The sequence below is a fragment of the Lytechinus variegatus genome, chromosome 1 (genome assembly GCF_018143015.1).
Source record: "Lytechinus variegatus isolate NC3 chromosome 1, Lvar_3.0, whole genome shotgun sequence".
Taxonomy (NCBI): domain Eukaryota; kingdom Metazoa; phylum Echinodermata; class Echinoidea; order Temnopleuroida; family Toxopneustidae; genus Lytechinus; species Lytechinus variegatus.
Window position 1 is genome coordinate 18,264,225 of NC_054740.1, and position 22,856 is coordinate 18,287,080.

Below are 22,856 nucleotides of genomic sequence, written 5' to 3' on the forward strand. Positions count from 1 at the left end.
AAATATGTAAAATAAAGTCAAATCAAATCAAATCAAAATCATCATCATCATCAATATCATCATCCTCATCATCATAATCATTATTTCCAATTTTTCTTTTTAATTTAACTGGTCATGCTCAAGTTGGTACCTTATTTTTTATATGCTAAACCACTGCAAGAATATTTATTAGGAGGCTGCACTATACAAGCTCCGCTTTCTAGCAGCCTCCTCCATTTCCAACCTGATTTGTAATAATCTTGAATATAATTTTCTGTACAGGAATATTTTAAATATGTTTTGTTATTTATATATGTCAACATGTACAGAAGAAAACGTAATTGTTGAAAATGGAAATAAACGAATGAATGAATGAATCATCATCGATCATCATCATCAATCATCATCCTTATCACATATAAAATGTTAATGATAGTCCTATAGTAGTATAATCAGGATAGACAGGGGCGAATGGGCCTTCTCGACCCCACACACTCCTATACTGTTCCTGATGATCCATCATATTATATTGAATATAAAAGTATTATCCTAATATTAGTAAGAAAGTAGAGTAAATAAATGAAAATGAATCATTCGATCAGTCCTGTTTCTGGTCAAATGGTGTTGTTTTGATTTGTTGGATTTTCTTTCCGGCTAACTTCAGAAGAAAAAGAGAGCTCGAGAGAAAATGGTAAGTCGCACTTTTGATTTATCCAAAATGTTCATATCATTTTAGCCCCTTAAATGTATGGTTTTGAGCCTAATGGTGCTCGAAATCGTATTAATGGAATGAATGTTATTTTATCATTAGAATCCCCCATTTTTGTCGTAAAAAATTAACTCTTATAGTCTTATTGCGGGAGCAGTCTAGTTAAATCTACATTGTAGTCCGACATATTGCGTTTGGTGTTGTAGATTTACGTACACAATCGACTGGCAAATACATTGCACTGTTCTCTCAGTCAGACTCTTTTTTTCCTCGCTTGATTCTCTTTACGATTATTTTATTTTCCTTTTCTGTGCATTTTCTTCTCTTTTCTGCATTATATGTCATTTATTTGTTGTTTCTTTCAATCTTTTCAAAAGAGTTAGACAAGTCAAAACTTCGAGCTGTGTTCTTCTTCTTCCAGGCTGGTACAGTCCGCCACTGGCGTATTATCGTACCTTGCGCTTGTCAAGTGTTGAGTGTACAGTGCAAGTAAAAAATTTCTACAATGGACTCATAAGTGCAGCTAAAAAACCAGACTGAAGCTTAACGAAGCTTGACACACTGCACCTCTAGCTTGAAAGGCTCCAATGAAGTGCAGTTGACAGCTACAGGTGGTAATGAATTCCACAGCCTGATAGCGTCTGGATAAAAAGATGTTTGGAGAAATCGTGTCCTTGCATAGGGAACCAGGAGTTTTTGTGGATTTCCCCGAGTGCGTGGGGCTGTTACTGGAATGAGATTGGCGGACGGAAGATCAACCAATCCATGGAGTATGCTGTATATCATATAAACTTTCTGCTGAGCTCTCCTCTCTTGAAGACTTGGCCACTGAAGCTGATGAAGCATAGATGTTACGCTGCTTGTGCAGCGGTAGTCATCTAGGACAAAACGGGCAGAACGCCTCTGTACCATTTCTAACTTTCTGATGTTCTCCTGTGTGGATGGGTCCCAAACTACCGCAGCATACTCAAAGACAGGGAGTATCAGAGTCTTGTAAAGTAACACCTTTGTCTTTGGTGGACAGGCCCTCATGTTCCAATGCAGAAAGCCCCGTACAGAGTTAGCCTTCTTGGTGATTGCATCCACATGATGATTCCATTTCAAGTTGCTCTGCAGATTAACTCCCAAATACTTGGTGGAGTCCATTACCTGTAAGCGCTCCCCATGAATGTCATAAGGAAAGGACACTATGGATGTTTGTCTCTTATTTGAGACATGCATTACCTGACAGGCCTCTACAAAAATTTTTTTCATCACTTGCCCAACAGGGCAAGTGACGAAAAAATTTGCTTGCCCGATAGAAAAAACTGCTTGCCCAATTTTTTAAATAATTTTTTCATTATGATGGCACTACTCTTATTTTTATTAAGGTATACAAAATAACAATTGAGAATCATGTCCAGTATAAAAGAACACACATTGAAAAGGATATTTTCAGCAACGTAGGCCTGAGTCTTTACGTTTATTTTGGAGAAAAAAATCGATATTTTATGGGTATTTAAGGTTTTAAAAAACCCTTCAACAAAAGTTGCTAAAATTTCATATTTTGCATCTTTAAATCCATGAAATGGCTTCCTGCGTACCATATTTCCTTAGAATTGCTTTCATTTACCATAGTTGGAAAAGTAAGAAAGCCAGTGAAAAATGTTCAGCTCTTTATTGACTCGGAAAAAATTATTTTATCATCAAAAGTGGAGTGGCTAAAATTTCACATACTGCATCTTTAAATCCATGAAATGGTCATTTATTTTCCATATTTCCTTGATTTAAGAAAAAAAATTAGTTGGAAACCATCAAGTCTTTTCTTCATCATTTTATGATGTTCCACTCGGTCAATAATTTTATCTACATGTTTTCACATGCTACCTTTTTTTCTATTTTGAGGAATACCTGTTCACTTATTAATGAATTATTACTAACATTGTTTAATATTGTATGATTTTTAAGTATTTTTTTTCACTATGCTTAGAATCTTGGGTGGGTGTGTGTGTGTGGGTGTTTGTGTGGGTGTGACTGTGAGTTGAACTTTGATATAAATGAATTCAATATCTAATTTCTACTTCGCCTATTCCAGTACAATAACATGTACTCGGCCATGTAATAAAGGCCCACATACCCTAGACAGGAATAACCGTCGTTTCTGGGGATTTATTCAACAATTTCTGACATTTTACTGTATGTATGGTGAGTGGAGCCAACGCAGTTCAGCGGAACAACCAAAATACAGAGACTGAAGCTTTTGGTCTACACATACCCTAACTTTTCCTGAAGTTCTTTGAAAACGCAGACTTCTATGAAAATTGCATTTCTCTATGGGGGAGTCTAAATTTGGTGAGAGTGTATTCATTAATAACTTAAATATACATGAAAATGAAGAAATCATCAAACTTTATTGGAAGTTTTGAATAATATACCCGAAATGTAAACTCTGTCTGAAACAGAAAATCACCATCATTGAGGCCTTTACTGAGCGAATTGTCCCCCAGAGCTCTGGCAGAGAGACAGAGCTCAGACTGGCTAGCTAGTATGCACACGTGAGTGAGCCTCCCGCCAGCCTTGTAAAATAGATGGAGCTTTGTTTGATGATTTATTGTCTGATATTTACCTCATCCCCTCAAAAAGGGAAGCAAATGAATTTTAAGTTATAATTAACAAATACGGCAAGTTATTTTGGATGTTAATAGGCCGTTTTGAAAAGCAAAGCCGAATGACAACTCACCAATGCGCGGTTACTAGACTCTGTGATTTATTTCCTGTGTAATTCTAATTATTTTATCACAGAATTGTGATATCGGAAGGGGGAAAATGTGCATTAGAAATTGCACATGGTGGTAGTCATAATGGACCCCTATACTACATTCAACTGTTTCCCAGCCATTGCGTTGATTTTTTTCATACCTGGTATTGGTACCATGTATGGAAATACGTGGTGCAGAAAATATAACGCAATTTCGGAATTTGAAGCTGCACTACTCGCTATTTTTCAAGGCTTATTCATGATTTTGAGTGTGGATTTTTGATGATTTATGGAAAAGCGAGGTACGGTACAGGAAAAAAAACGCAACAACCACTTGCCCGATCGGGCAATTGACTTTGAGAAGTGCTTGCCCGCACGTCATTTTCACTTGCCCCGGGCAAGCGGGTTTGTCGCGCCCTGCCTGACATTTTTGTGGATGGAATTGCATTAATGAGTCGGTTGCCCATTCCTGGAGTGCATCCAAGTCTTGCTGCAAGCATCTTGCGTCATCTGGGGACATTACCTTCCTGTACAAGATACAGTCGTCTGCGAACAATCTCACTGTTGTGCCTGGAGAAACATGGCTTGGCAGATCGTTAATGAAAAGCAGGAACAGGAGAGGTCCGGTCACACTACCTTGTGGTACGCCTGACAAAACAGGGCAGGTGTGAGAAAAGCAGCCATTGAGTAGCACTCTTTGTGAACGTCCAGAAAGGAGATTCCTAATCCAGCAATGGGTATTACCTCGAATCCCGTAGTAATGGATCTTATGCATCAATCTCAGTCGGTAATGCGTCTGCCCGTCGAACCAAAGATCGTGGGTTCGAGTCCACCCCGGGCGGATGACTGAAGCCAGTGCATTGTGTGTAAACGTCTCTCCCATGTTTCATAGATGCAGGCTATGTTACAATGGAAAACACTCCGTCCCTCGGATAGGACGTTAAATGGAGGCCCCGTGTAGAGGAGAGTCACCACCTTTGCACGTTAAGAACCCACTGCACTATTCGTATAAGAGTAGGGGGAAACCCCGGTGTAGTGGTCCACCTGCATTCCCCCCAATCAGTTATATCGGGAGGAGAGACCTGCGGGTCATAGTGATTCAGTTCGCTTTTCGCCTCCCAGGCACAGGTGACGCCAAACAAATAATAATAATAAAAAAAATAATAACCATTTGAAAAAAATATGTGGATGAAATTGAAACAGTCCAGAGAAGAGCAAAGAAAGTGGAGGAGATAAAAGAACTCCCCTACACAGATAGATTGAAAGTATTGGACTTACACTCCCTGTACTATAGAAGAAGGAGAGGAGATGCCATTATGGTATTTAAAATACTGAAAGGAATGGTCAAATGGACAAGTCATTTTTCTTGCCATCGACAAGTTCAAATCTTCAAGGTCATACGTTAAAGATATTCAAAGAACGATCTAGACTCGACATACAATACAGCCAGGAGGCTTGCAGAGAGTAAAAATCATTTACTAACGTATGCTTACCAGGAATTCCTTCCCATTCATCTGTGTGTACCACCAAAAAACCTGAAACTTTTGTCCCCGAGATTTCTACTTCTAAAGGATCTAGCCCTAAATCATGTAAATGGGATACAACTTAATTTCCGACATTTCTATGCTATCAAATTCATTTTTAAACAAGAATTCATCTAAGAAAACAAGAAAATATTATGAAAAGACAGGATAACTTACCACTGTGTTTACGTCGCCATCTTGATTTCTTTGTATTTCGCCAAGACGATCCACGCATATCATGATTTTCGGTGGAGTTATAATCTTTTATGTTTACTTCTTTTTAATTATAAAAGATTAGTATTTCTAATAAAAAATTCATAAATTTCACTCATTGACAAAGTATTAAAAATAGAGGTTAAAAAGCATTTTAGAGATTCACTGACCTGATATCTCAGATGTCTTTAAAAAAGAAACAATTACCCATGAAAGACACATGGTGTACCATGAAATCCACTACTCTCTCCTTCAACATGGAAACCTTCGGAAGTTAGATATAGATCTAATTCTAATGAGTAAAATGAGATTTTCTTACCTGAGCTATGAGTGCAACGTTGGAAAAAAATCCAAGGCTGTTCTCATTATAATGAGATGACGTCACTGTCATTAGCACATTTTTTGAGCTATTAATCAAGGCAACTCAAGTTTTCATGCTCTTTATATTTTTGCTTATCATTGCACCTCTGCTATATGATGAAATTTTGCAATATGATGAAATTTCGCAGTATGACAGGTGCATGTGTTAATAATCACACGCACTGTCTTGTCAAGCCTTGTGACCATGTTATGATCCAAATTATTTTTCTGTCTTCTGTCTTATTTTTCAGGCTTCTAGTTTGGAAGAGGCCATCTTGCAAGCTGAGGTAAATGATTTTCTTTTAAGTTTGTTTTATTCAGGTCCACTGCAATTACTCTGCATTTATATTGTGGTTGTCTAAAGTCTAGTCTTACCTTTTTATAGGGCTTTGCTTGGAATTTTCTTGATTACCTAAATCATGTTTTCAAATTTGAATGAATTTTAGAATTGTTTTTACCATATTCTTGAAGTTATTCAGTAAGTTATATGTTGCTCATATCATTGTTTTTAGAAGAATATGAGAATTATATTTGCTTCTTTGTGAGTTTGATATAGCAGAATAAACACATGAGCACATTGAATGTAAAATAAGCCCCCACAAATGACAAATGGTAATTTGAAATGAATCGTCAGAGTACCTGCCTTACAGAAAATGTTATTCTTTTCCTGGGTTTGATTGATGGGTGTTGATTAGTTTTGTTCTTTGTTTTCTTCTTCAATTTTTACAGCAAGTGTTACAGTCAGTTGAAAGGAAACCCAAATTTAAAAACACTGGTTCAAATAAATGGTAAGTTTGTAACATTTTATTGTTTATATGTTGAGAAGATTTTAGATCTCTTCGCACCTACTCTCTGCTCTCATTCCAATCTCTCTCTCCCTCTCCCTAAATCTCTTTCTTGTTCTCATCTCACTATTCTCTACCCCTCCCCTAACACTAACTCTACTTTGCTCAACCCCTCCAATTTTCTTTGTTTGTTAAAGAAAATCATGTCTGTAAGTTTTCATTTTAGTAGCATAGATAGAAAGAAATTAAATTATACTCTTATTTTGCAGGAAATCAATACATCAACGTCTTCAGGAGCTATATGTTGAAGAATGTAACAAGGAATCAAGTGATACAGTAAGTAGTGATTTGTGTCTTATAGGTTATGCAAGTAATTTAATCGCAGGTGTTGTCAGAATTAACCTGATCTCTACTGGAACCAGCTGGTGCCTTATCAAATGGGAATGAAATTATCACTAGTCAAGGGTTTATTTAACTTGAAGAAACCAGGGATTAGAGGTAATAAAGTGATGCTTCTTAGCTACCTAGAAGAGTATCATATCATCCAGTCAGGAAAACCTGTTTTCTGAAATTAGTGTATGCCATGAAGAAGTGCATTGACTCAAATTGATTTTGTTAATATTTATTCACTAGTCAATTATAGGTTTTTGCCAATCATATAATTCACAGAATGTCGTGTGTCAAACTTGTAAATAACTTTTTAATATTCACAATACATGAAAGTATTGTGATGTGATTTCAACAGACATGAATGCAAGTTTAAAAAGAGAATTTCTTGTTCTATTTCTTGTTACTGTTTTTACTGTCTCTCACTATTTTATTCCATTTCAGAGTGTGAAGAGTAGTACCCATCTGCTTGATAAGCTAGCCAAGAGAGATAAACTCACATGTCTGGTGGTTAATCTGTTCCCTGGCAACCAAGGTTTCTCATTAATGCTCAGAGGCAAAGATGGCATAGGTAAGGTCAAAGGTCAAGAAATGAAAATATCCAGAAATTTGTATGAAGGAAATTATATTCACAAGAAATGTTTCCTTTTATTTGTTTCAAGTCATTAATATTCACATTTTGATGAACATGTAACATATTAGATATGCTCTGGAATAGTATTATTCTTCAATTAGTAGACTTTCTCAACTGAGGGGTTTGTATTGCTTGTTAATAAAGTTGATAAATTCATATTTAGAGCGAAATGCACCTTCACTCATGTGTTGAGATATGGATGTGTCAGTGCCCTTTTAAATGGACAACATCATCATACCTTTTTATAAAATTTCAGTCATTGACTGAAGTGTATCAAGTATTTTAACAAAGATTTCAACATTCTTTAAACAAGCATTCCTCACCATAAACTATTCCAACATCTGCTACTTTTATTGAGCTATTTATTTGTAAAACAGAATGGTTGAGATGAACTTAGTTACAGAATCATTCATACTTTTTACTTTTATATTGTAAAAGCATGAATATTAACAATGCAAAATCAACATGTTTTTTTCTCTCTCTCTTTTCATGCCACACAGACACAGAGACATTGAAGTTACCTTATGATGTAAGTTACTAAATGTGAATTGTTTTGTTTTCATTTAATAATTAGACATCTTTGTTTAGTAATTCCTAGATTCATTACATGTTGATAATATCATTGCAGTGTTTACAGCATATTTTTGTAACATTTTCTGTTGTTTATTGCCTGCAATGAGAGCATAGATGGTCTTTAAATCACTGTCTTTCTCCATATGCAGTTGATAGAGTGATAGTTTTCCATGCTCTTGATAATAATTCACTCTTTATTGCCTCATGGATTTTTTTTTCTTCTTCAGGAATCAGACTTCTTGGATTATCTTGATGCTGAAGAGGTAAATATATATATATTTTTTCGTAATCAGTGGGCGCGTCGTGGTCTAGTGGTTCTGACTCTCGCCTTTCAAACAGATGGTTGTGGGTTCAAATCCTAGCCATGGCGTGTTTTCCTTCAGCAAGAAATTTATCCACACTGTGCTGCACTAGACCCAGTTGAGGTGAAAGGGTTCCCAGCAGGATTAATTCCTTGAATGCACCAAGCGCCTTTAGCAGCTGGAGCTACAGCCGGGGTAATATATAGTGTGCCACTGAATAGGCAACTAGATCGATTGGCGCCTCATAAATGCTAAATATTAATCAAATTTACCAATCAGTTGATATGTTAAATAGCATACCATAGTAAGCCTCTCAGCAATCGTCTGTGAAGCTTTTCATATTTTATATTTGTTTCCTGGTTGGGAAATGACCTCCTCTTAGGTCCAAAACTAATACAAGCACTTGTTGAGCACATATGTAGGCCTATGTGATTTGAATGTGTAATTGTGCTTACATATTGAATCATTGTGAATGGTTCCTTTGTACAGTATAGTGTATTGTAATTTACTCATCAATAAATGTGAAAAAATTGCTTTATTTGTAAGACTTGTAATACCATAATAAAAGGGTCAGGTGATATTTTAATTCTGTAAGTTATTGAACTATTTTCTCATATCATTCTCCTTGATAAATCATGTCTGCTCTGCCAGCTTCCTCCGTTACTAGTGGAGCTCCTTGATAAAGCTGATACAAACATCTTCTACAGCGGCTGCGTAGTGACTGAAATAAGAGACTATCGGCAGTCAGCTACTGGTCAGACATATCACTCCAAGCACATACTACTCAGACCTACACCACAGGTTTGTTATCTTTCCTTTCTTCCCCTCCCCCCTCTTTGTATATGTATTTGGATATATATATCTTCCCCTCTCTTCAAATTATTCATAAACTTCTGTAACATAGTTTTTGGCTTGAAGACCAATATTACCTGTTTGTGTTTTTGGTTCATTATGCCTATAACTCAGACACTTAATCCCTGGTGTTTTAACATAATAATATTCACACAAAGTATTGAAACTGATTTTTTTTTATTTAGAAGGGGGTCCTTTTTATTGTGTTTATTATTGGATTAATGTGTCTCTTCTGATTATTTCATTCCCAGACATTGGCATATGATATCAATTCAATTACAAGTAATGATCCACGATGGAGCATGGTAAGTGTAGTATATTAACAAAAATGTTGAGATGATTATGAGGATGGAGATTATAATTACAACAATGGTGATGATTATGATTATGACGATGGAGATTAAACAATGATGATTTTGATGATTATGATGATTATGAATATGATGACAATGATAGTGTGATTGATGGTTATATTAACAATGATGATGATGATGATGATGATGGTAGTGGTGGTGATGATGATAATGATGAATATAATCATGACGACAATGATGATGAGGAGGAGATGGATCTATAATTTTGTTTCAAGTGTTTTGATATCATCTTAAATTTTAAGTATCTCTCTCCATTGCTTTCACCAGGATGATAAGTTAGCTCTTGAGAGTCAACTTCTGTTAACCACTCAAGAACCTCTATGTCTTGATCCATCGGTAGCAGTAGCCTGTACTGAGAATATAATACATCAAGAGAAACATAGACTCAATACAAGACCTCTCAAAAAGTAAGTCCATTAATCACTCCATTATCTTGGATTTTTTTATCTCTTTGCTTTCTCCCTTTTCTCTTTCCTTAAAGGATTCTTTTTTCTTATTTGAATTAAAGCATATCGATACCATTTTAGGGTCCCCAGTCCATCAGGGAAAATTATTTTACCTTTTTCCAGTCAGTGAAAAATCAGGGAATTTAATATAAAATACCTTAAATCAGGGAATTTTGATCGGCCCAAAAGTCGAAAGCACGGTAGTCAATCAGACTCTGTTATGTTTTGTAGCATATCAAAACAACATCCATGTGAATGACTGGTTATGGTGGTTTTGGGGTACGGTGGATGGCTGTATGGGGAGAAGGAAGGCTATTACATGCCTGTGTATTAGTTTTACATTATTAATTTTACACTGGAAATACATGTACATGTACATGTAATTCACTGCAACAACTTAGAAAATATGCGAAACTGGGAATGGTTTAAATAGATATCAGGGAATTTTTAAACTTTATCACGGAAAATCAGGGAATGTTGTTTTCTTGAAAAGCTTGGAGCCCTGCTTTTGTTTTGTTGTTATTATTGTCATTATCATCATTATTATTATTGTTATTAATGGATGCCCTATTGTTTGGCTTCAGTACCCTTCTCAGTGCCTTGGCTATTTGTCTGTCTTATTCTATTTTTCCCTTACATGCTGTAATACATGGGTGTGCCCTGTAGTAAAGTTGCCTTGCCCTAAAGTCATCATAATGAAGAAAATCTACAAGCTCTGGTTACTTGTTTACACTGATTGACCTCTATGTAGTTTGTTTTGTTGGGTTTTTTAAATTAATATTTGTCAATGATGTTTAATTACTCCAGGTGTATGAAGAGATATTCTCAGATTGCCCGTAACCGCCGAGCTACTTTTAAGTCCTTCCCAGCACCACCTGGTCTCAGGCTTCATGACTTCCTTGCTAAGAAGAAAGAAAGGGCACCCCCTCCTAAGGTCAATCTCAAAGTTGGCAAACCGGTAAGATTTCTTTGTACAAAATTGTAACCTTTAATGAATTCAAATGAGTTAGATTTTTCCGGGCAGTATGTATCACTGTTGATTTCTCAGCAACTTTCGCACTATTATCTTAACCATTTAAACCTGTTGATTGCATTACATCATTGAAAATTATTTGGATCTGTCTTTAGAATCTAGGATGAATTTTACTCCCAAGTTTAGCAAAATTTAAGAAAAACAAACACAAAACTAACTTGCTTTGTTATACCTGAATTAGAACAACCCATTATCTTGTTTCAATTTTTGTTTTGTAGAGTTTTTGGTCAAGAAAAGGTGTTATGATCCTTTTGTAAGTGTATACCAGTTAAGAACATGATGTATTTTACATTTAATGTTGATTAAGATAATATCAACATTGATGAAAATTTTTTGGTAACTATTGACTTTAATGATCTAACATTCACTTTCAATTTCAGATGTATATTAGTGTTGCTTTCCTATTCTCATTTCCATCTTTTATAATTTCAGTGTGTTGACATGTGGAAGCAGAGAGATTTAGACCTTTCTGTACCCGATAGCGTTCCTGTAAGTATAAGCCTTGCTCAGTATATTCTTAAGTCCATTTTTGTAATTCTAATTTATTTTTTAAGTTCATTTGTGTTATTTAACCTTTGTTTGAGAAACATGTTTGAGAAAATATGTCTTAGATGATGTTGAAAGGACATGATATTTTGCTTTACTCATTTTACACCACCCAACTACCCAAAAAGTGGTCAAACTGGAATAGGGTGTGCTAATGACCATTACGCAGAGAGGGGAAGAGATTGAAAGAGAGAGAAAGTGGAATGTTGCTTAGTAGTTGCTTAGAATATTTGGGTACTTGTGGACTGTTGCTTTGTGTCGAGAATTAATTTTATTTCTTCTGCTATAATGTTCAAAAGGCCCTGCAGCCTATGTCAAAGATGAAGTTAAATGAATTTTGATATCTTGTATTTATTTAGGTTTCCCAATTTGCAAGCCATTCAGATAGACCAAGAGAAAGAAGTAGTGGTGGGGTTGTAAGTATTCTCCTTTCATTTTACAGATTAATGCTATCACTTGTCATTGTAAAAACTACTAGTAAATTGATGAGCAAAATGAATGAACATCTTCCTATGGCAATATCATTCATGTATTACATATGTATGTTAAAACATTAGCATTCATAGTACCTATTTTATAGCCATGCTACATTCAGGGTAATATCACAAAACAAACAAGGGGAGCATATCATGGAGTACCTTGTCATTGATTTTCACCTGAAAAAAATTCTTTCAGCCAATCAGATACAAGGATTTTAGTAGCTCGTAACAGTTTCAGTGAATAAAGATCACAGGCAAACTGCATAATGTAACTCCCCCTATGAAAGTCATATCTCTGACAAGAGCAATGTGCAATAATCCCCATTGATTGTTGATATTACTATTTTGATGATGAAATGGGTACAAACAATTATTCGCTGAAATCTGTCATGTGATCAGTGACCAATCAAATATTTTAGCTAACATAAATATGTTTATGACTGGTATGACTGGTAGTAATGACTGCTTCTATTGAATAGACATGATTTGAGAGGAGGATGGTTTATGAAATGACAAGGATACACATGTCCTTCATCCAAAACATATAATTCGCACCATTTCCCTTACATTACAATAATTACACACACTTGTTAACCTTGAAATGGTATTAAAACTTTTCCTAAGGTATCCCGTGTGTATAACTCTTACTAATGCGCTTGTATTTGTATTCTTTACATATTATTGTGTAGATACCGGTTGAGGAGGTGATCTTGGAGACTGAGAGAGGGAATGGACGTCTGCAGCATGTCAGAGTTACTATACAGCAACGTCAGCTTGATCAAACATATCAAGGAGAGCAGTATATTGATAGGAATTACAACCCTAATGATCCACAGCATCCTAGAACTAATGCAAACTTTACCAAGTATGGCTAATTTTCAGGCTCTGGTTTCATGCATTTTGTTGTTCTTTATGTAAGAGAATTAAATCTGAAGGAAGTTAATGTGAATTTCAATGAAAACTTTGAATGGAATGCAAATTATACTCGGATCTTCTTCTTTTTCTAGTGTGAGTGCCGCTCATGGTTGTATGTGTAGAACTTTCTATAGTTAGTCAGTTGTACACTTGTTGCCATTTTAAATCTTATTCAATTTCCTGCAAACAATTGACATAAATTGGCTTTTAAAAAATCACGCACATATCTTTCCTTGTAACCAAAAATCTCCTTTCAGATATTTATTAAAGGATAATATTACTCCCAATTGTAAACAACTTTTCTTTTTCTCACAAGGAACCAATTGCCCCCCAAACCTGTACATTTTCCCTCATCTCTCTACCCTTCTAACTTTAACAATGAGTTTTCCAAATTTCTGTTTTCCTTGACAAATATGATTTAGGTAGGTAGTGTGTAATATCAAGCGACACTTTTGTTAGCATGTAAATGGCTTTTCCCTTCTGATATTATTATCTAATCTATAATTTATTTTATTTCTTGTTCTTCATTTCTTCAAGGTTCTATCTTGGCTCATTACAAAACGCGCAAAGGTAAATAGCTACACTTTCTCCATGCTTTTGTTATTTAGTGGATTTGGTGCAAATCTGATTATATTTGATAAGTAATATTGCTACTACACATTAATGAATTTTGTAACATTTAAAATGTAAATATGAAAGATAAAAATTATATTATGCCTTTCAAGCTTTAATTGATTGATTGGTTAATTATTTAGCATAAAAGATGTTTGTTTTTATGCAAGAGAAGTCATCCATGTCAATCTTCTGAATGTGAACGACTCCACAATGTTAAATGATTGAATCTTGATATGTACTACTTATGTGTTCTTATATGGAAATTGAATGAGCGAAATATTATTAATTAAAAGTAATTTCGTATTCCTGTATCCAGGTATCTAAAACAATTAACTGAAAGCCTGTCATTGGAGACGAGACAACCGGTGAAGATATCCCGGGTCATGGCAGGTCAACCTCCTCAGCTGATACAGAACCCTGCTTACCAATCACACCAACAACAGGGTTCTAGGGGATCCACTCAGCAGCAGCAGCAGCAGCAGGGGGGTACGACAGGTGCAGGAGGGGGTGGTGATGCAGGTGCATCGGTATCAGCCCAAGGGGGCCGTACTACTACTACTGGTGGCAGTGCTAGCATGGATGCTAGTAACTTGCAGCAGAATAATAATAGTAACAATCAGATGGGAGCAGGGGTGAGTTGGTATTGAATGCTATTCTATTTGCAATTTTCATGGTAAGATGATTACAAATGGCTGGTATTTAAATTGTGAAATGATTTGGAAGTTATAGTAATAAAGTCACCTGTGTGGAAAAGCTAAATTCCTGTTCCCATCAATAGTTATTGTTCAACAACATCCATGGGAATTATTGAACTGATAAGAGAGAAATAATGACCTTATCATTTAAGGCAACATATGGAATATACAATGCATTACATAACCTTTGTTATCATAAGACTTCACTTTGGATGAACACCTATTACTTGATATACATCTGAATAGTATCATGTTCCTCATGAAAGCTGAAGATGAATTTCTTTAATGCATTTCTATGGATTATGATGTGCCAACAGGATCTTTTTCAAATTTGTTATCATCAGTTCAAAAAAATATTGACTTCATGGATTGATAATTCAATGTACCTTTATATTAAAATCCTCTATTGCATTCTTAGTGTTTCATTTATTTAGAACATTTGATTTTGGCTTCTGCCACATATATATTTATATGGTTTTGAGAGTATATTTATTGGAGTGTGTGGATTAGTGAATGTTATATTTATCAGGATACATATTTTTAATCGAATGCAGAAAGGCCCAATAAAATTTGAGTGTGTATAGTTGGTATTAGCAACTGGTTTAAATCCATGAGAGGCTCAAATTGTAATGATAAACTGTATTTTAATTTGTTCCACCTATTACATAACATTTATTGAGATGAAATCATATGACCTTGTGACCAATGACAGGGTGACATGGCTCCATTAGATGCCAAGCAATCTCTGAAACTTCAGCTTCCTTTGAATGCAGCTGCTGCCGTTAATATGAACAACACTCTCTCAAACCAGCTCTCACAGTCTGGATTAGCAGGTAGATTCATATACCCCTTGCTATAGTGTTATGTAGTATGTATTTAACTTCATGTTATCCTTTCAGTCATTCACCCTCACTTGTTTACAAACTCTCCCAATGTCATCTAAGAATCCCAAACCCCCAATACCATTTAACTGCTAAGCCTTGACCATAAAAAGACCAACCCTCAGTGACGTCAGCTAACTTCATGGAAGAAGTATGACTCACACTCCAGCCCCAGTCACTTGCACAGAGCATCACCACACCCCTTATACCAGAGAAAAGTTTGATAGACAGTTACCTGTAGACCAATCAGATCAAGTTTAGATCACTCCCACCTTAAATAGTTACAACCCCAAAACAAATGATATAAATAAGACTTCTTGATTATTAGAAATAGAGAAGACCAACGATAGAATACTAGACCCACACTCATCCAGATAGACTGACTGACTTCAAGACTTAGACGTCCATCAAATATTATATTAAATTCACTCAGAATCTTAATCTTATACTTCAAAATTATATTACATTCATCTTCCTGTAACACAACAATAGCTTAATAACTTGATAATAGTGTAGTCTTGTCATTTGCTTTGGAATGAATAATTAATTGAAGAAAATGTACTGTCCAGTGTGTTTAAGACTTTTTTTATGCATTGTAAACAATCATTTCTCTTTTCCTTATTAATCAAGAATTTATAGGAAATATTGTTTGTTTGACTAGTGTTTTGGTTTATCAGTTATTACGATTAATTAGTACTTTTTAAGAGCCATTTAAGTTAGATAAGAAGCATTGATCTTAATTCGTAGCGAAAGAAATCTTAACTGTATTTACACTACATTCCAGAGAATATTATAAAAAGAATGAAGAATAATCTTATCAGTTCATTGTTTGATACAAAGTTTATTAAACTGTTTATTTGACATTAATCTTTTTCAATGCTGTGGTAAAAAGTTAATCTGTCTCGTGATAGAAATTACAACATTTTCTCTTATTTGCCCCAACAGGTACAATGAATTCCCAAGGTCAAATCATTCAGATCACAGGAAATCAACAAAGTCAGCTACAAGGTCAGGTACAAGGTCAAACACAAGGTCAAACAGCAGGGTCAAACGTTGCTGTCCCTAGCCCACGCTTGCCTGGTATGGGCAGACAACCGCCTGCATATCTCAATAGGTAGGCATCATATCTACAACTTTTTATTGTTCATGTATCTCATTATCATGAATAATTTGCTTGTAATGTTTAAAAATGAATGCTGAAAACATAGTTAAAATTTCTAAATTCAATTTTGTTTATCTTGTTATAAACATTGTTTTTTTAATTCTAATCCTTGTTTTCAGGGCAAACAATAACAACAATGCTCAGCAGGAAATACTCCCTTCTCCTGTTGTTACACCTACATCTATGCCATCAACACCTCCTGGTATGTTTATTTATATGTATATACTTGTGATGTTTATTTGTAATATGTTATGTATTCACAAATTACAAATGCTTGTGCAAGCCAATATCTTACTTTTGACAGAACACTGCAATTTCTCATACCAAGGTATATACTAGACTGTGCTTAGTTTTTACTTGACCAGGGGGTGTTTCACAAAGATTGAAGTATATCTTAGAGTCGCACTTAATGCCGATGCATACATGCAACGCAAAATCTTATTGATCAATGGCATAATCTGACCAATGCAGTCAATTTTTTTATACCACAGGCAACTTGGCATATAAGTGCAGTGCTGAATCATACTTAAATCTTTGTGAAACACCCCCTTCCCCCAGATATTTAATAAGTCATAGTGATTTAGTCTTATCAAGACTTGTTCTAGATGAAGGCTACACAGGCATTTACTTGACTTGAGTTCAGTGTTGTGACTCCCAGCCTAGTCAAAGTTAAGGCTTGACTATCATAGAATGGATGGATGAAGATTATATCTTGATCCAGTCATTGACGCATAAATTGAGAGTCAGAATTCAAATTCTTGGTTTAATTACCTATTTCTTGTTTCAATTGTTTTTATTGGTCATATTGATGTTTGATCAAATTTCTTGAAGAGACATTATTTTCATGTAGATTTGTGAACCTTTGTTCATACATTTTATATGATTTCTGAAATAATTTTGTTGTCATTCCTTATGTTTTTCAGAAATTCCAATAATACCAAGAGCATGTTATTTTCATATTGTTGTCTGACTTGCTATTTGATTAAGTGTAGAAGTGGAGCAGTAAGGAAAATGAAATTTATGTGATTATTCAACTATTAAAAAAAAACACCATACCCAATATACAACTAGAGACTAGTTTTGTAACATCCCATCTTATTTCCTTCATAATTTAGGGTGGGCTGAATATTTTTTTTTCTCCAAAAAATATTTAACCTTCCAAAGAGTGATATATTAGTGATATCTCTACTTAACAGTTAATCATTTTTTAACTATTTATGTTTTTTATTTGTTGATAGGTTTTGTTTTAAGAGCATCTACAAATAAAAAGAATATCTCATGATATTAGGGCTGGAAGACATGCATATCTGGGTAGATTAGAGATATCTTTGGAAAATTATCTCTTGTCCAAGATATAATAAACATGAAGGGAGAAAAGATTTAAAAATGAAATTGTGTAAAAGAGCGAAATGTGATTCTTTGTAAATAGCATGCTGACATGCTTCATAAATAAATGTATTTACTTGTAGATGCTTCATTCAATGTGTAGTTCCTTGTTTAAATTTTAATTTCATTTTTTATGTTGAATTTTGTGAACAATTGTGGCATGACAGTGATATTGTTTTTCCTCTTCTTTTCTTTATTTTTCTTTTGTATTTTTTATCCAATTTTCTGACTTATGAAAAAAAACTTTAACAATTTCTATACATGTCAATGTTATACTTATAATTTGTACATTTTTCAATGTTACATTTCTATTTTGAATCAAAATCTAAATTTGAAATAAATCTTTTGAAAATAAAATCTGTGTTTCGACATGAAACTTATATTGTTACATTGATAAAACAAACATAAAACATGAAATATCAATATATGTCAAACAATAAACAAAATTTTACAAAAATGTATTAATTACATAATCAACATGTCCTTCAAACGTTAATCCCTCACATTGAAAAACACAATCATCAAATATAGTGTCCATGTTTAGTGCCAGTGTAGGGGCACAGCTTCGACAATTGAGGGCGCCCTTGTCTAACCCTCAGCAGCCCCAGAGGCCTGTTGCTACCTCTCGTCCTCTCCCTCCAATCCTTGGGCGTCGTTCGTCTGGTTTAGACGCCCGTCAGGTTCTGGCTGCGGCTGCTCATTCAGCTAATCTCCCAGGTGATTCATGTGTCCTAATGATTCACACCGATAGGTTAAAGGTCAAAGCAGGTCAAACAAGGTCATAGGAAATATGATTGAAGGGATCAAATTAGATGTCTAAGGGTTTTCAAGGGTACTCTGCCTTGAGATTAAGTTGAGTTGACTGAAAAGAGTGAAATTGAACAAACAAATCAGTGCAAAATTCATTGAAATTAGATAATTATTTCAATGTTTCAGCATTTCAAAGTTAAACAGTGAAAAAAGGCTTATATTTCAAATTACAACTATTTATATATTCCAAGAATGTAAATTGAATTGGTGTGTTATGAATTTGTTTAAAAATCAACTTTTCTGTAACATTTTGGTTCAAGGGAGAGATTTGTCATGCACTACTATGAAAAATGAAATATTTCACATCATTTGAAGCTTACTTATTTACAGATATATTACATGTACACATATTGCTGATTTTAAATACGGTAATTGCAAAATTCATTCATGATAAAATGATTTTATTGATTTTTTTTACTGATTCACTGATGTGATTTACTCTATTCATTCAATCAACTTTGATTTACAGGTGGGTCACCCTTTAAGTAATTTATTTATTGTTATATTAGTTCATTTTTGTATTTTAATAGTTTTTTTTTATAATTGTGTAATTTTGTCTATTGATTTATGTGTATTTTGGTGATCAGTGTTTTGTGACATTGAATTATAGTTTTGTCATTGTACTATATTAATCTGTGGAGTTCCAATGTCATGATAGACTTCATAATGTTTAAAGAATTTTGTACTGTCATTGCTATATTTAGCTTCATCATATCAATGAAGACAAAAAATTGCAGGAGGATAATTGACAGTGAATGTTGTAAGATAATAGATAATTGTTATCAACCTTTATTATTTGATGAATATATATGATATACTTATGTTTCATTTTAATGTATGTTTTTACAAATAAATATGTTAAATGATTTGTTTCTTCATATGTTTATATATATCAAAATTGCAAGATGAATAGACAGTAATCTTTTCGTTTTAATCTTGACAGGTTCTATGGGACCTCCTCCTACACCCCCACCCTCAACCACACCTTCCCTTCAACCATCTGTTACCCCTCCACCGGTCCAGGGTAGGACTAATACCCCCTCTCCTCTTGGAACTGGATCAGTGACATCTACCAATCAGATGGCTATGACAATTGCTATGGCACTGGTCAACTCTCAACAAGGTATGTGTCTATTCAAGTTACTTATATTCTTTCATCTATTCTGTACTTCTTCCTCATTAGAGAGCAATGTTTTTCCTGTTTTTGCAAGGATTACTCCTTTGCTATATGGTATTCAAAGTTTACTTAAGGCGTCATGGTCAGGTGGTAACGACTCTCATCTTTAATTCAGAGGGACGTTGGTTCAAAACCCATCCATGGCGTGTTTCCCTTCAGCAAGAAATTTACCCACGTTGTGCTGCCCTCAACCTAGGTGAGGTGGTTGGGTACCAAGCAGGATTGATTCCTTCAATGCGCCCAGCATTGGAAGGCAGCTCGAGCTAAAGCTTGGAAAGTAGTAATAATAACAGTGTGCCTCGGAATAGGTCATTTCTTGATAGATGGCACTTTATAAAAGCCTATCTTTTTATCATTATTTCCCCCTCTTTGTATTTGTTGTTCTTCTCTTTTCCTTATTTTTTTATACCTGTCCTTGCATTCCTGTTCTCCTCTTTATCTTCCTTTTCCTTCTCCATGTTTCTTTCCTTCTCTTCCTCCACTTCTATTTCTCACTGTCCTTCCTCTTTTCACCCATCCCTTACCTTCTCTTTCTTCTTTTCCCCTTTCTCCTCTCATATTAATCTGTAAGTTAAGATTCTTGCCCATGGTATTCATTGGCACGAATGTCCGCTTGAAGATAGAGATGATTATTCAATAAAATGCAGTAACTTGTGTAAAAGACATTTTACAGTATGTTCACATGATGGCAATAGATATCTTGTGTATTCTGTGATAATTAAGGTAAATGTAGGTCAAGTAATATATTATTTAAAGTTCATACTTACAAGTGTATTTGTTTTCCATTTCATGTCATTCCAGGAGGAATTCCTCAATCAGGGAACACTAGTAATATCATCAACACTCCTATCGGTGTCATGACAACCCTCCCTGGTTTCTCACCCCATCAGACCGGTGGAATGATACAGCTATCATCCTCCTCGGCTAACTCTAACAATGATGTCATCACAGTGGTATCCTCAGGGATTTCCCCAGCTACGACATCACAGTCTGGTGTTATCCAAGCTCCTGCTAATGTCTTAACCGGACCAATCAACATCATCAGTAAGATGAAATGATTTTTTTTTTAAATTCTAAGTGGAAAAGGGCAATTTCATCTTCATTGCATAAAATTTATGGCAGAAAATCCTAGTCTGTAAAGTTTTGACATATGATCCTGAGAAAATGAGTATTGCCTGGTAGTCTTGAATTTCCTCAAGGTCAAAAGGTTTACCATGAATACTCCTGTGACCTGTTGTTTAAATCTCTGCATTAAGCTTATGTGTTTAAAATTGCCCATTCTGCTTTTGAGAACCAAGCACACCCTTAATGTTCAACTCATCCCTTTTTCTCCAACAGGTGGTGGTCAAGGTCTTATAGGTACGGGAGGTCAAGCTGTGATAGCCAATGCTCAAGGTCAAGGGAATAACCAGCTGACTCCAGCCAAGCTAGCCCAGCTGATGACAATGAACCTAAAGAATACAACATTGAGAGCTGCAGCAGCACAGACAGCTGGACCAGGGGGAGGAGCTGGAGCAGGAGGCAGTGCTGCAGGAGGAGCAGGAAACAATCAAGCTCAGCAAATATCTCTCCTTCAGGTTAGTAGCAGCATTGTAGTGTAGTGGTTTTGATTCTTGCCTTTTGATCAGAAGGTCATGGGTTTGATTCTGGTGGGGTGTTTCACAAATTTGGTGACAGACAGTGCATGATATGGCAACCTCCTTTATAAGAAACATGTAGAACAGCAATTTTGGGTGGGAAATTAAGATGTGGCACACTATTCTTGCTTCTGATTTCTTTTTGGTTTGAAAGTTGGTTTTGCTATATATTGGAAATATAAATTCCTTGTCTTGCATTATCAGCCATGTTTTTAACTCTTTCTAGAAAACTTGAATTTCACTTATGATGAAATGTTAATCTGTGTATGGTATTGAGAGTTTTCTGCATTTTTAAAATACCTATCACAGGGCCAACAACAGTTGCTCTACAACACTGCCATTCAACAACGCCAAATAAATCCAGCAACTCTTCAACAACTGCAGCAACAGTTACAGCATTTAGCAGCACAGAATCAACAGCAGCAGCAACAACAGCAGCAACAGCAGCAGCTCTCAGGGTCACAAGGCCAGGTGAGGCAGGCTGGGTCATCTGTCATGAGAGCATTTCATGAAGCAATTTTACACTGACATCTGTTAAAAGCTACTGAAATTTGTGTATCTGATTGGCTGAGAGCATATATGTCAGTGAAAATCCACATGTATACTGTCTGTAGCTTTACTGAACAAAAGATGCTTAAAATCTAACCTTTGTATTCTTTATCTCATTCTTTTTATTCATCATAAAGCACCATAGGATGAATTTATAGGTTAGACACTTCATTAAAATCTGTGAATATTTATTTGAAATTTGTCCCTTCAAATTTAGGCTACATTCCAACAGCTAACTGCATTACAGAAGCAGCAGCAAGCCCAAGCCGCTTTCCAGAAGCAACACCTTCTCAGACAACAGCAGCAGCAGCTCCAACAATTACAACAGCAACAACAACAACAGCAGCAGCAACAACAACAGCAGCAGCAACAGCAGTTGTTGAAAGGAAAAGGTAAAAAGCAACGAGCAACACCTACTCCTCCACAATGAAATCTTAGACTATATTTATACAAAGAGCCTGAACCTTATTATGTACTTTTAACTTCTATTGCATTCACAGCCAGTAGCCTGGACTAACCAGAGTTTAGTGCATTTTCTTGTTAATTTTTTCCAGTTGGGATTCAACTTCATTTATATGTGCACAGCCCAATGCAAGTAATGTAGATGAATTTTATCAAAGCTACACTCTCTCAGTGGATATTTTTTTTGCAAGACAGAGCAAACTCAATACAAATAGGCACCTTGATCCTTATTTGTATATTTGTACTCATAAAATTTAACAGTGCCAGTCAGTTTTACTCAATAGGCATTTAGAGAGAATGTGTTAAGGCCTCATCTATCAAGTATATGACTGGTATCTTCTGAAATACAAGATGATTTACCCTGAATTTCTACAGCAGCAAAATCACAGATCACTTGGCCCATGTTTTTTTTACCATGTCCTTCAAATTTGTATGCCTCCATGAAAGATCATAGAACTGAGTGATATTGTCCTATGGAGGCTGACATGTGACCAGTTCAAAGTGACAATAATGGTTACAATATTGAGCACGGATATCACCCTGTTGTAATATCTGGGCCTTGTCTTACAAAGAGTTGCGATTTATCTGATCAATTGTAATTATGGATGGCCAGCAACGTCAACATCTGTAATGCA

At 35.2% G+C, this 22,856-nt stretch overlaps 1 protein-coding gene across 3 annotated transcripts; it reads left to right on the forward strand.

The window, feature by feature from the left end:
• Window positions 1-620: 620 nt before the first annotated feature.
• LOC121408059 (transcription factor SPT20 homolog) lies at window positions 621-22,856 on the forward strand. Of its 3 annotated transcripts, XR_005968985.1 has the most exons (26): window positions 621-670; window positions 5,773-5,808; window positions 6,251-6,309; window positions 6,576-6,642; window positions 7,138-7,264; window positions 7,828-7,856; window positions 8,128-8,163; window positions 8,854-9,003; window positions 9,306-9,359; window positions 9,696-9,835; window positions 10,682-10,832; window positions 11,340-11,396; window positions 11,813-11,869; window positions 12,622-12,797; window positions 13,385-13,417; window positions 13,779-14,094; window positions 14,870-14,990; window positions 15,984-16,152; window positions 16,320-16,402; window positions 18,118-18,303; window positions 19,340-19,519; window positions 20,375-20,617; window positions 20,912-21,150; window positions 21,520-21,681; window positions 21,977-22,248; window positions 22,324-22,856. XR_005968985.1 is itself a non-coding variant. In XM_041599384.1 (25 exons), exons 1-25 carry the CDS (start codon window positions 668-670, stop codon window positions 22,187-22,189), a joined length of 3,087 nt encoding a protein of 1,028 aa, XP_041455318.1. In that variant the 5' UTR covers window positions 621-667; the 3' UTR covers window positions 22,190-22,856. The 3 variants fall into 3 exon arrangements, 2 of the variants coding, with proteins under 2 accessions (XP_041455318.1, XP_041455328.1); XM_041599384.1 differs by having other exon boundaries at window positions 21,977-22,856; XM_041599394.1 differs by lacking the exon at window positions 18,118-18,303 and having other exon boundaries at window positions 21,977-22,856.